The sequence below is a fragment of the Ambystoma mexicanum genome, chromosome 7p (assembly GCF_040938575.1).
Source record: "Ambystoma mexicanum isolate Mex_15411 chromosome 7p, UKY_AmexF1_1, whole genome shotgun sequence".
Classification (NCBI taxonomy): domain Eukaryota; kingdom Metazoa; phylum Chordata; class Amphibia; order Caudata; family Ambystomatidae; genus Ambystoma; species Ambystoma mexicanum.
The window spans coordinates 77,430,452-77,443,633 of record NC_090939.1 but is presented as its reverse complement, the minus strand read 5'-3'; the positions used below and the strand labels follow the sequence as shown (position 1 = coordinate 77,443,633).

The following is a 13,182-nucleotide window of genomic DNA, read 5'->3' as shown; positions in this document are numbered from 1 at the left end:
GGTACTGGCATACCTGTCGGCGCCTGCGCGCACTCGTGTGCAGCATGGCGTCACAGTTTGATTTAGAAAGATTGCTCCGTGACGGCACTAAATAGATTTTCTCTCCTTTTAAAAAAAAAAACATCCTCTTCACTTGGGACCATTGCAGACATGGGCACAGAGGATACATTCAAAGTGACACTAACTTGAAAATCCCAGCTCAATCCCATAGGCTTCAGTGCTGTTCCAGTTCTTCCAACCCCAAGCTTACATTTGTTAAAGACCCCCCCTCCCCTCCGCCTGGCACCTCACACCACCACAAATCACAGAGGTCCTGACATTGTGAACACATCTTTTTGGTATGCTCTCCCTGATAGATTGGCGATCTAACAGTTTTATGGTTGGTGGTCTGGGGCTGGCTGGTATCTTGGAATGCTGAGGTCTTGGGACGGGGGTATTGGGGTACCATAATTTTGGATTTGGACTGGAGTAAGTTGGAGGTTTGTTCCCTCCTTCCCATGGAATAGCTATTCACAGGGAGCTCTCGGCCCCCTCATGGCCTTGCAGGGCACGTTCCTTCTGGGTTACAACTGCTAATAGTTTGAAACAATGAGAGGTTTATGAATCTCTGCGTGTTTGGCCTTTCTCACTGCTGCCCACCCCTGCATTTGCACACGCATGTCTCTGCTCTGCCCAGGCCTACTGTCCAGGCTTCGATTTCAAGATGGCTGCTATCTTCTAAGATGGCAATTAATTTCTAGTGCAATCTACACCCAATTACATACTAAACTACCCATAATGCAGCTTCTAGCGACAACCCGCTGCCGCCCATATGACCTTCCCAAGCATCTACACCACACTCTTAGGCCTCAGCGGCATTCAGAACCTCTTGGGGTTCTGGGACGATCGTCCCTGCTTCCCAACAGAACTGACGCAATAGACCTGGCGAGACAAAGGTGGGTGGGCCATCCAGTCCGACAATGGTGCAGAGACCGCCTACCCTAGCATACAGCAGAGCCACATAGGCAAATGTGCAGAGAGTACGAGAGACTGTAGTGGTGGCGTGACCTGTCGTGGGTGGACCGACCGGTCCAACTGCGCCGAGACCGCCAGCAGTAATTGGCCAGGTAGAGAAGCGGGCTGCAGATGTAGCGTGGAAGAAGCAGAGAGGGACGGGGGCCTTCCCGACCCACCCGGGAGAAAGCAACACATACAAGTCCGGGACAGGACTGGGAAGATTTGAGACTGTAAATCATGAACAATCAGAAAGTAGTAATTCTCTTTATACTAGAATTCCCTAGGCGGTGTTGTGCAGGAGAGTCGAGAGGGACTCTTGGAGCATCTTCTTCATCCTGATGAGGGCAAATTAAAGAGTAGAAAAAAGCGGAATGTGTTAAACTCTCATTGAAAGAACTGCAGGTTTTGTTGAAAGGCATACATGATTTTGGGAACCGGCTAGGAGAAAGGAGTCCTCCTCCTAGCGCTGTGAGACATCGTAGAACTGCCTTTGTTTTGGAAGCCTTGGAACATTCATGGAACATTTCATTTGAAAGACTTTAATCCAGGAGAAGGGAGCCGTTGTCTTGGGTCAGAACAATAATCAGAACTTTAGTTATTGTTTGTTGTAGTGACATGGATAGCCTGTCCTTGTCCTACCACTTACCTGCATGTTTCTCTGTATGTTTTCTGCAAGCAGTCCAGTTGGGATCCCCGTCAGTGCAGCTCTTCATCCTTTCTTTTTTAGTGAACACTACTCATGGCATACCCTTATGGCACCCATGGGTAGGGTTACAACCTGATACCCCTAGTGTGTGTTTTTAGGCACGTGTGTTGCCCACAGAGCAGGGCATGTGCTGGTGGCAGCTAAATGCTGACTTGACAGTGACTGTGTCCTTCATTTCTGGGACATGCACGCCCTTCCATAGGAATCAACGGATTCCTGACCAACCCCAAGTTCCTTGCAAGCATTTGTTACCTGAGTTACCTGGGGGAACCCAGACATGGACTCCCTGCTCACTGTGCTCAGAGAGGACCAGCTCCACCTCACTGATGAGGCCCAACAAGGCTGAAACCTGTGTATGGGGTTGCTGTTGGTACTCTTGTTCAGAAGGCAATTGCCATAGCATTTCAGTGCTGGACTGCCCATGTGGGTGGGGATAAAGACTGATAATTAAATGGATATGTCCCATCTGTGAAAGGTACAATGAACAAAAAGCAATGACTGCGAAATCTCAAAGTGGGGAAAAAAACCACAGAACAGGTTATCATGCCATGTTCTTTCTGGATAAGGGTGCCTACTACCTTTTTTTGAAAGACTGAAAGTACTGCCACTTCTTCAGTCAGTTTTTTGTATCTGATCTTGCGCCCTGTTTATGAATTGGACTAATATAAACTACTCTCCAGGAGTCAGGAATGATATTAGACTCCATAACATGTCTAAAAAAAAAAAAAAAGAAAAAAAGGGTTCGCACCAGGGACCACGTTTTCAGGCAATTTTTTAAAGAGGATATTGGAAAGTTTATTTGACCCAGGCACCGTAGATGAGCTAATCCACCTTAACATGCCCTCCATCATCTCCTGGTTAATAGAAATGGCAATCCTGCGCCTGGTCCCATTTCCAAGGGCCATCTAGTTTCTCATCAAATAGCGCCTCATAGAATCTTACGCATTCCTGTTCTGGGACAGCCTCAATCAGATTCACTATCGAGGTGACTCCATTTACATTCATCATTCTCCAGAACTGCTGATATTTTGTATTATTCAAGGCCAGTGACATTGCCTATGCATTAATTTGAAGCATGCATGCCCGGTTTCCTTTCACCGAGTTCTAACACTGTTTAGTCTTCTTAATGTGGATAGCTATGACTGCGGGCTAAGAGCTTTCCTCCCTTTTTAAGGCTTTAATCTGTGCTCTCATTGTGCCTTTTTGGCCACGAAAAGTTGGTTACGAATATGCTCATGTGTTTTATGATTTCTTAGGGCTGGAACCCTCTGCGGCTTCAATGAGAACCTGATGAGATTTTCCACAAAGGGCTTGAAAGAGTCTACATTAAAAGTGTCAAGCTTCCACATGAGTTGATCCCCCCCCAAGCAGCCTATCAGGGCATCATTAGCTTTATCAACTCTATTCATAGTGTGCCAATTCAAGAACCTCTTCATTTGAGCTAGGTGGACGTATGATGGTATAACGCAGATGTGATGCTCTGGCTTCTGACGTGGACAAACCTGCACTTCGCAAGTCTTTAGCTCTTCGTTCTTATGAGGTTGATAAATTGAGTACCATTAAATTGAGTAAGATCACCTGTTATATTTTAGAAGCAAATGCAGTCCAACCTGAAGTGTTCTATAACAACATAAATTATCCCCTCCTCCCCGGTGTCAAGGTGTGTAATCCAGTTCCCTACCAGCTGAGGGAAAATTACCTCCCCTTGTGTTAAACCTTGCTCTCCTTCCTACACAACACCTTCCCTTTTATCCCCACCTAAATGGCACTCTCCAAAAATACTGTTATAGGGTTAAATAAACTTTGGAGTGTGGTGTGGAACTCTGTGGCTTTCTACTTACGCTGGGCCAGTGTGCAATGGAATACTGAACACTGTGCCCCATTTTAAATCTTTGGTCAGGTATTCCTGACCATTTGAGAAGAGGGGGTGAACAAGGTGTGAGGAGTCAGGAATGAAACTCGGTCACAAGTTAGGCATGGTTTTGGCTAAAGACTTTTATGAGAAATAAAAGGGTTTCGGAGAATACCTCACTGTATCTGTGCGCTAAAGGTGTTTCACTGGCCAAACTCAAAACTAAGGATCTGTCCGTGACCGAATGGCCAAATCAAAACAGACTTGTGCCCAAAGTTTTTTTCTGACCCTCCCATTCTAAGGGAATACATCTTGAGCTGAAAGGGGTGACGTCTTTGGCCTTCAGTGTTCCAACATTTTTCAAATGGTAAAGGAATAAATAACTGTCTCTCAAGGATGTTGCTCTTTAATCCAAAGGGGTGTTTACCTTCACCTGGATTCTTCTCAGATATGGACAGTTCTTGTCTTTCCTTTTGTTCAATATCAATGCCATTTATTTATCTTCGGGTTGTCAGATAACTGGTATACTCTCCTACCAGGATTTCTCTGTTCCCTTATAGTCACACACTTGTCATTGCCTAGTCTACTCTTCTGCCAGGGCTTTCTGTATTCAAACACTTGTGATTTGTGATTACCTCGTATACTCTCCTGCCAGGACCTCCTGCATTCACACACTTGTAATTGCCTGTTTGCAATTCCACTTTTGATAATTCACCACATTAGCTCTTTAAGTCACTTCCTTTGTCCATAGACTGTTGGTTTGTTAGTGTTTTGCTCACACTTCCAGCTATGGTACTTCACCCCCTTAGCGCTATTTGCTAATTCACATTGTTCAGTAAATATTTTAATTTTTTATCACACGCTTAATACCGAAAAGGTTTTTAAGCGTGGACCCGGAATTTGAACCTGGTAAATGTACTTTTTCTTTCTCCCTTTCCTTATCGACACGTGACTTTCTTTATCTGCTTCACATTGTTTAACTTTAACATGCTGCGTGTTTGCCAATATGCCCAATGTCCCGTTCGTCCCAGCGTGGACTCTTCGTGCCATTTCCTGCTCTGCTCACAGCCCGCTAATGGCAGCTGCCGGATGTTCTCTTCCTCGCGCTGTTTGGCTTTTGGGTTCCTTGCTTCCCGTGGTTTCTCTTGGGCTTCTTCTCACCTCGTGAGTCTCGTATAAGCGTCTTGTTGCCTCTTTCCACCGGTGAATGCCCTGGAGCTCTGTACCTGCTTCTGGCGTTCCTGCGTGGACTCTTCTTCGTGCTGCCATTCCCTGCTTGACTCCAATGTTTCCTCCTCATCTCCTCTGTGGCATGAGGAGCAGCAACCCGCACCCACCAGCAGTCTGCCATTTCTTGTGGCAATACATTTTCAAAGGTCCTGGGCACAATTGCACGCTTCCAACAACTGTGCTCTGGGCTTCTCCCACTCTGTATTTCTCCATTCCTCTTCCTCGTCACAGTGTTAAGGTGTTTCTGGGAAACGGTAGTTCCTTTTAGCTAACTTGCACAAAGACATTATAATTATATATTTGTTCTTTTTTCCAGCATTGGATCTTTCATGGATTCACATGCTGTGAATATTTCCAGTCGTCAGGCTGGGAAACCTCGGTAACTTTAGCCTATTGTTTTCCTATGGAAAACTGACACTTTAGTGTCCCATCAACGACTTTTTTGGGTGCCAACGCTACACCAATAGGACGTCAGGTATAATTAGCCACCTCGGCTTCCCTTCAGATTTCAACCGTCTCCAAGCTGTTGGGATCACCTCTTGTTTGTTCTTGAGTATCGTACTCTTCGTTTCACCACGTACTGTTGGGTGTTGGGCTATCATGTCATCTGTTGGGCCCCAAAAATCGTTGTTTCGGCCTTGAGAACTGCGGCCAGAAGAACGTGTTCGAAAGTGACGGACACAGGGAGTGTCTGTATTGCTTGTATTCAAATAATTCTGTGGAGGCCTGCTCTACATGTCTAGTGTTTTCACAGAAAACACTGAAGGACCGCAACCGCCAGCTGCTTACCCGCCTCAATGAGGGGACTGACCCAGTTTCGGAGGTGGGTTCGTCCCACGGGAGTAGCTCGTCCGCCAAGGCCGGGAAGACGCCTTTTTCACACTCCAGGTCCTGTTCGGCAGAACCCCCCCCCCTCAAAGAAACTGCGCACTGGGGGGTTGGCGTCGGAGGTGGGGAGAGGCAGTGAGAGCTCTGGACGGTCGCACCAGCATAAGGAGAGGGTACTCGCTCTCTGCCCAAGTCATCCAAGCCGGATAAGTCACGGCCGAGTGTTCGGCCTGAGAAAGTGGTGCTGAACACCTCGACGAAGGAGAGGGAAAAGTCGAAGTACCGTGAGTCGTCATCCTCGCGACACTCGTCAAAGGGCCGCCCATGGCTCTTCATCTGGCCGTGAGTCGTCGAAGCAGCATTCTACCAAGGGGTCTACGTCGCCTGAGGTGTCCAGAACTGTCGTGGCCTTGGTTCCGTCGATGAGGGCATCGACTGGTGTTACGCAGTCGACGGCGGTGGTTCTGCCAACTTTCCCATCTTCAACTGTTGTGACTTCAGCTCCGTCGGCGACTGTAGCTCCGTCGGCGACTGTGACCTCGACGACCTGGCCGGTGAGTGGCCCGTTATTGCTGCACTCTGCTACACTGGTGCCTGGTGAAGGTCTGTTGCCTGCGGAGGACCCGTGGCGATGTGAAGGGGGTTTTGGCCGGCTGATTCCAGTGGACATTCTTCAGCAGGACCCGCCGTACTGTCCGGTAATGTCTAGTCCAGAGGACGAAGTTGAGCCGCTATTCGATCCATCAGCGCTGGGAATGCATTTGGCGTGTCCATCTATGTCAAAAGGGGGTGGGCCTGTCCTGCCCTTGTACCCTTTGGTGAATCCTCAATCTCTATCTATGCAGGTGTTGAGCATGCTGCAGTCGCTGCTGGGACAGTTAGATGCAAGACTTCCTGTGACTCCGGTGGAACGGGTGCTGGTGGAGGCCCCTCGCCAGGAGCGTCCCAGGAAATACCCTCCGGTGCGGCCACTGTTTCCGTCGCCTGTGGGGTTGGGTCTTCCCAGTGGTCACCCGGAGGAAGGGGAAATGGTGGATTCGGATCCAGAGTGTATTCCCCGTGACACGCTGTCCTCACTTTACTCATCGCCCAGAAGGGCTGATACCTGGGACACGGACCCTGAAGTGGATCCACTTAGTAGCCCGTCTCAGCCGGATGATATTGGCGCATTCCACTCGATGATGGCGAAGGGGTGCCAAGAATTTGGCCTTGCTCCTAAATAGGACTGCTGTCTTTTCGATCACATGGGGAAGGGACAGAAGGCTGTCTTCTCTGTCCCCATTTTGGACCACGTGGGGCAGGAGGGTCTGCGCACGATGCCCCATCCTTTTTTGGAACCTGCAATCAAGGGACGCCTTGAGAAGACGTTTAAGGCGCCTGAATCTTCCCCCAAATGCCTCACGTCCCAGCCCACTCCGGAGTTGGTGGTGTTGGCGACGGCTAGCCGGAAGGCGAGGAGTCAACACAAGTGCTCTACGCCCCCGGACACCGAAAGTAGGAAACTAGATGCGTTCGCCAAGAAGGTGTTGATGATTGGAGCTACGATGGTCAAGGAGGCCATCTCCATGGCCATTATGGCCCGCTATGACTGGGAGATGTGGCACAAGTTGGCTCCTCTCTTAGATCTCCCGGAGAAACAACGCAAGGAAGCTATGCTGCTGGTTAGGGAGGGGGAGGAAGCCTCCAACCACAGCATTAACATGCCGGTGGACCTTGCAGAATCTGGTTTCAAGCAGATAAACAATGAAGTGGTAGATATGCCCTGTGAGGGTGAGCAGCTTTTTGGTGAAAAATATCGAGGCGCTAAAGGGAATGAAGGAGGATTCTGAAGTGGCACGGTCGCTTGTTTTGCTGCAGAGTGGCTGGTCTTTTCAAGCATTTCGGGCCTTCCATGGAGCCTCTGGCAATGCCAAGTTTGCTGCCTCCCACGACGGAGGTTACGGTTGCTCCACTTACTCCTCCCAGGGATTCCGGCGATCGTTCCAGTCTGCCCAGAAAAACATGGACGTCCAGGTTTAGCGCAAAAACGGTCCCTCTGCCTGTACTACTAAGGGGCGGCAGTCCTAAGTCTCAGCAATGACTGCCATATGGGCAGTCAACTAGGGGGCAGGGTGGCACTTCACGTCGACGAGTGGAATCATTACAACGGACCGCTGGGTACTAGACACTGTACGGCACGGCCACTCAGAGTTTTGAGGTCCACAACTCCCCATGCTGCAACCTCATCTCAAAGTCTTGTGGCAAGAGGTGTGTCTAATGTTGGAGAAAGGGGCGATAGAACCAGTCCCGGTGTCAGAACGCGGCCAGCGAGTTTACTGCAGGTATTTTGTGATTTTAAAAAAAGCCCACCGGAAAGTGGCGTCCTATTCTGGACCTTCGGCAGTTGAACAAGAATCTGCAACGCCTGAAGTTCAAGATGCTCACCTTGCAGGATGTCATGCGCTTGTGCAACTTGGGGAATTCCTGGCGTTGCTAGATCTAGAGAACGCATATTTCCACATCCCGATGCTTCAGACACATCGCAAGTTCCTGCACTTCATGGTCGGCGAAGAGCATCTCCAGTTTCGGGTTCTTCCTTTTGGCCTAAAGTCGGCCCCAAGGACGTTTACCAAGTGCCTGGCTCCACTGGCGACATTCCTCCGCAGGGAGGGGCATCATGTGTATCTGTATATGGACGATTGGTTGGTAAGGGGGGATTCGCCGGAACAGAGTTCAGTTTCTCTCCAGGCTTCCATGTTGCTGTTAAAACGGCTGGGATTTGCCGTAAACTTTGCCAAATCTTGTCTGTCGCCCTCCAGGGATTTGAATTTTCTTGGCGCTCATTTCCATACAGTGCAAAATCTGGTGAAACCATCAGTCTAAAGAGTGGACAGGTTACTGTCCAAGGCGGGCGCCTGTCACCCGGCGTCTATAGTTTCCGTCCGGACTTACATGTCCCGTCTGGGGTCCATGGCGTCCTGTATCCACCTCATCCCAAATTGTCGCCTGTTCATGCAACCAGTGCAGGAGTTTCTCGCATCCCGGTGGTCGCAGAGCCGGGGGTTGTGGTTTGACAAGGTGGCCATCTCCCAAGTTCTGGTGGAGGCCCTGAAGTGGTGGTGTTGATCAGATAATCTGGTACAGGGGATGCCCCTGATGGAAATCTACTTTCAGTTCATGATTGTTACGGATGCTTCCCAGGTGGGTTGGGGGGGCGCACCTCGACCAGTTTCAAGACCAGGGCCTGTGGTCCGTGCAGGAGGCATCGTTGCACATCAAGGTACTGGAGTTCAGAGCTGTGCATTGGGCTCTGAAATCCTTTCTGCCTCTCATTCGCTGGGCAGTGGTGTGCGGTTTGACGGACAACACCACAACAATGTGTTAACTGCGCAAACAGGGCGGAACGCATTCCCCTCTCCTGTCCAGGGAGGCTCAGGCTGTCTGGCGTTTGGCCATTGCTCAGGGGATTCAGATCGTCGCTTACCATCTGCCGGGGGTTCTGAAGGTGAAGACGGACGCTCTCAGCAGAGACGATGGTCAGTTGCACGAGTGGAGGCTAAAGAAGGTGCAGGTGATGCAGATGTTCAAGAAGTGGGGGTTTCCCTCTTTGGATTTGTTTGCCACGCCGGAGAACAAGCAGTGCCCTCTTTGCCAGCAGGGTGGCTCATCCGGACTCTTAAGGTTCTCGTTCCCGTGGACGGGCTTCTTCAGGTACGCTTTTCATCAGATTCGGAAAACTATCCAGCTGGTGCGCAAGTACCTGTGCAAAGTGATCTTGGTGGCCCCGAGGTGTCTCCTGCCCAGATTCTACCTTATTTTCTGCTACTGGTGAAAGGGGGCCTGGCTTTGTCATCCATCAAGGTGCATTTGGCAGGCATCTCCAGGTTCACAAGGCGCCATCATTCTACTCTTTTCTTCAGTGACCGATTGGTCAAACATTTTCTTAAAGGACTTTTTCGGACCTTCCCCCAAAGAAAAGGTTTGCTCCGGTGTGGAGTCTCAATGTGATCGCTCCGCTCTCATGTAGCCGTCGTTTGAACCAATGTCGACGGCGTCTTTGAAGTTCCTCTCGTGGAAAGTAGTGTTTTTGGTGGCCATCACATCTGCTAGGAAGATGTCGGAACTTCAGGCTCTGATCATTGACCCGCCTTACCTGTGCTTCGTGAGGGATAAGGTTCTCCTGTCTACTAATCCAAACTTTAGGGATAAGTGCTGTCGGAGTTTCATAAACACTCTACCTTTGCTTTGCCCACGTTCTTCGCGAAGACTGCAACTCCGGTGGAACGTGCTCTGCATTACCTGGCTGCCAAGAGGGTGTTAAAGTTTTATCTTACCGTACTAAAGTCTTCCAGCAGTCGAGTCAACTGTTTGTGTCTTTTGGGCCCTCCAACAAGGGCCGGTCCATTTCCAAGCAAGGACTGTCCCATTGGGTCTCTTCTACAATTTCCTTTTGCCACGGAAAAGCAGGCAAGCCGTTGAGGGGCACTCCTAGAGCCCATTCTGTGAGATCCACAGCGTCCTCTGCGGCATTGTGGGCTGGTATCCCGCTCAGTGAAATTTGCCAAGCAGCATCTTGGGCGGTGCCCCATACCTTCACCAGAAACTGTCTGGCTCAGCAGCATGTGGAAGATGTGCAGGTGGGATGGGCAGTCCTCCAACGCCTGTTTCAATAAGGTAGGCCCTGCTGCTTCCGTTTTTTTATTTTTATTTATTGTGTTTCTATCACTCGCTAGGATTTACCTCTCATGCAGGTTGTTGGATGAGGTTTATTGTGTTAATACTTGTGCCTGGGGCATGGGATTGGTTTTCCTGTCATGCACCTCCAGGTTGGTTATATTGTTATGTAATCTATTCACAGCATGTGAATCCATGAATGATCCAATGCTGGAGAAGGCAGTAGTTTCTTACCTGTAAATCCATTTCTCCAGCATTGGTATCCTTCATGAATTCAAATGCGGCCGCCCCTGCAGGCAAACTCTGATTCCGGTTTCCTCTGCTTTGAGGTTAAAATCTGAAGGGAAGCCGCGGGGCAGGTCAATTTATACCAGACGTCCTATTGGTGTAGCGTAAGCACCCAAAAAAGACGTAGATAGGACACTAAAGTGTCTAATTTTTCCAGAGAAAAACACTAGGCTAAAGTTACTGAGTTTTCCCAGCCTTACGACGGTAAATATTCACAGCATGTGAATCCATGAAAGATACCAACGTTGGAGAAATGGAGTTACAGGTAAAAAAACTGCTCCCTTATAACTTGCTCAATACCTGAGACTGGTTTCTAAGCGCGAGACCGGTATTCAAACCTGTGTTGCTATGTGTTGTCGTGCTTCCAAGACAAACGCGTTGCCCCTGAGCTATCCTCCTGGCCCATTGGAGGAAAGATTTTAACATGTTCTGAAGGCAATTCAATCTGTGAAAAGTGATTTGCAGATTGGATTGAGAGAAATTCAGCACTCTTTTGAGGGAGCTGGGAAAGAAGCACAATACACCATTAAGGTGTTTTGTATGCGAGATTAATTCTGCAAGTAGAATGGGGGATACCATGTCTCATGCTCTGTTATCACCTCTCTCTCGCGCCTTGAAACACTTGTGTATAGGCGAGTTATGAATGCCATATCATACTCACTCACCCCTGCACCCTCCGCCCACATGTGATCCTCTCTTATAGCCGCCTCCAAGGCTAGGATCAGGTAGCGGCTGCCATCACATGGCCACATGGGGGGGCGGGGGCACCGCCGGAAAGGGAGTAATGATTTCATTGGATTCATTACAAAGGACTTCTAACTGGACTTGCCATGAAGCTAACTTTTCCATGAAGCTAACTTTTCCATTATTTATTTCTGCCTAATCATTATACTCTGTGATGGGGAATAACTTCTCCCATTTGGAATAGTAAACTGCCTAGGAATACGTTAAAGGTACTGTTAATTCATTGTAGTCTATTGGCTTTTTCCTCTTTGCTGGCCCTCTCCAATAGACTCATTATTTGCCACTTCTCACTGTGATCTGCCATGAGTGGGTATCTGGTTAACAAAAGGATACCTGATGTGCGATGATGGGCTATCTATGGGTATGATTACATTTCTCTCAGCTGTCCCACCACCTTGTGGCAAGGAACCCAGACATTGTAAATTGGAAAGAGCTGTGGCTAGCGTAACCCATAATGATGACTTTATCCTGTACATTTAGATCAGGCTGTACCCAATGTTCATAAATTAGCACACTTCATACTTGAACCATTAAGCCTTTGACCGTTTCAGATCTAGGAAGAGGTTTAGTTCTTGCAAGCTAAGGCATGTTTCTAGCTATATCCTTGTTTATTTTTGGTATGACCAATCTTAAAATATGCAATATCTTATTGATAACTTGTTAATGTAACAATCCAATATGGTGCATGCTTCTTTATGTGCAAATATATTTTTTTACAGGTAGTTTTGAATTGCTCTGCCCTTCAAAGTCTGCTGCAGTTGCTTAGTAGTCCCAAGGAATCCATCAAAAAGGAAGCATGCTGGACGATATCCAACATCACAGCTGGGAATAGGGCTCAGATTCAGGTGAGTTACAAAATGATTTGTCTGTCAGGTTTCAATCAAATGCAGCCCACCTACAATCGATATTCAAGTGTGTAATGAGAGGTGCTGCTAAATTGCAAGATAAAAGCCCGAGCTTGAGATGTAGATCCTCTGTAAGAGTCTTCATTCCACATCTAGTATGCAATCTTTTTTTTATGTATTTATTAATGACTTCGTTGCAATAATTGTTAGATATAGGAGGGGACTGCACTCTACATTGGGAGTATATTTAAAGACAACAAAACATATAGAATATTTTGTGCTTTTCAAGGGGGTGCAGATAGTTAAAATAGGACAAGATTCCAAATTCCCAAACAAACAATGGCAATTTCAAATCTGGGAGCAGAACCGGTTCAGAACTCGACCTGCACTCTTCCCACATTTGGACCAAAGGTTCCAGTCTATTAGATTATATTTTATGATAATATCTCATTGACAACCTTAAGAGGAAGTTAAAACAAAGGTATTACACTAAATAAGTAACTTCGTCAAAGACATAATAAAAACTTCCAGGACCTAATATACTGTGAACAGTTAAACTAACAAAATGTATCACAATGTTTCACATTAAACTACAAGCAAAAGCCATTTTGTTGCCATAGCTGTTCATCATTCTTTTAAAAGAAACAATTCCACAAAATCATAAAAATAATGGTTTACAAATCAATGAACATATGTGGCAATACATGTGAGGGCAATTATGTTTCAAGATCCTACATGTTTCGGGGCCTGAATGACCCATCAGGGAAGTACCCTCTAAATATCTGAAAGTCCTAAGCAGAAATAAATATTAACAGTTAACTATTAAGTACAGTGTCAAAGTTATTAATTTACAATGGCAGTAAATCGAGAAGAAGAAAACAAAAAAAAGGTTCTCAACCTTGCCAATGTGTCACTTCACAATAGGACACACCCTTAAAAGATCAATAGGGAATCGTGAACAACATAGACACTGACCGGTATCCCCTACGGCACAAAAGAAACCGCTTAATCAGGATATGCAACTTAAGAATCACCCTTCA

At 47.6% G+C, this 13,182-nt stretch overlaps 1 protein-coding gene across 1 annotated transcript in view; it reads left to right on the top strand.

Annotated features, from left to right (window-relative positions):
* KPNA1 (karyopherin subunit alpha 1) overlaps positions 1-13,182 on the top strand; it is a 1,070,482-nt gene that overhangs the window by 886,143 nt on the left and 171,157 nt on the right. Inside the window, exon 11 of the mRNA XM_069635818.1 lies at positions 12,017-12,142. Coding sequence (XP_069491919.1) covers positions 12,017-12,142 — 126 coding nt within the window. The remainder of the gene's footprint in view (positions 1-12,016; positions 12,143-13,182) is intronic.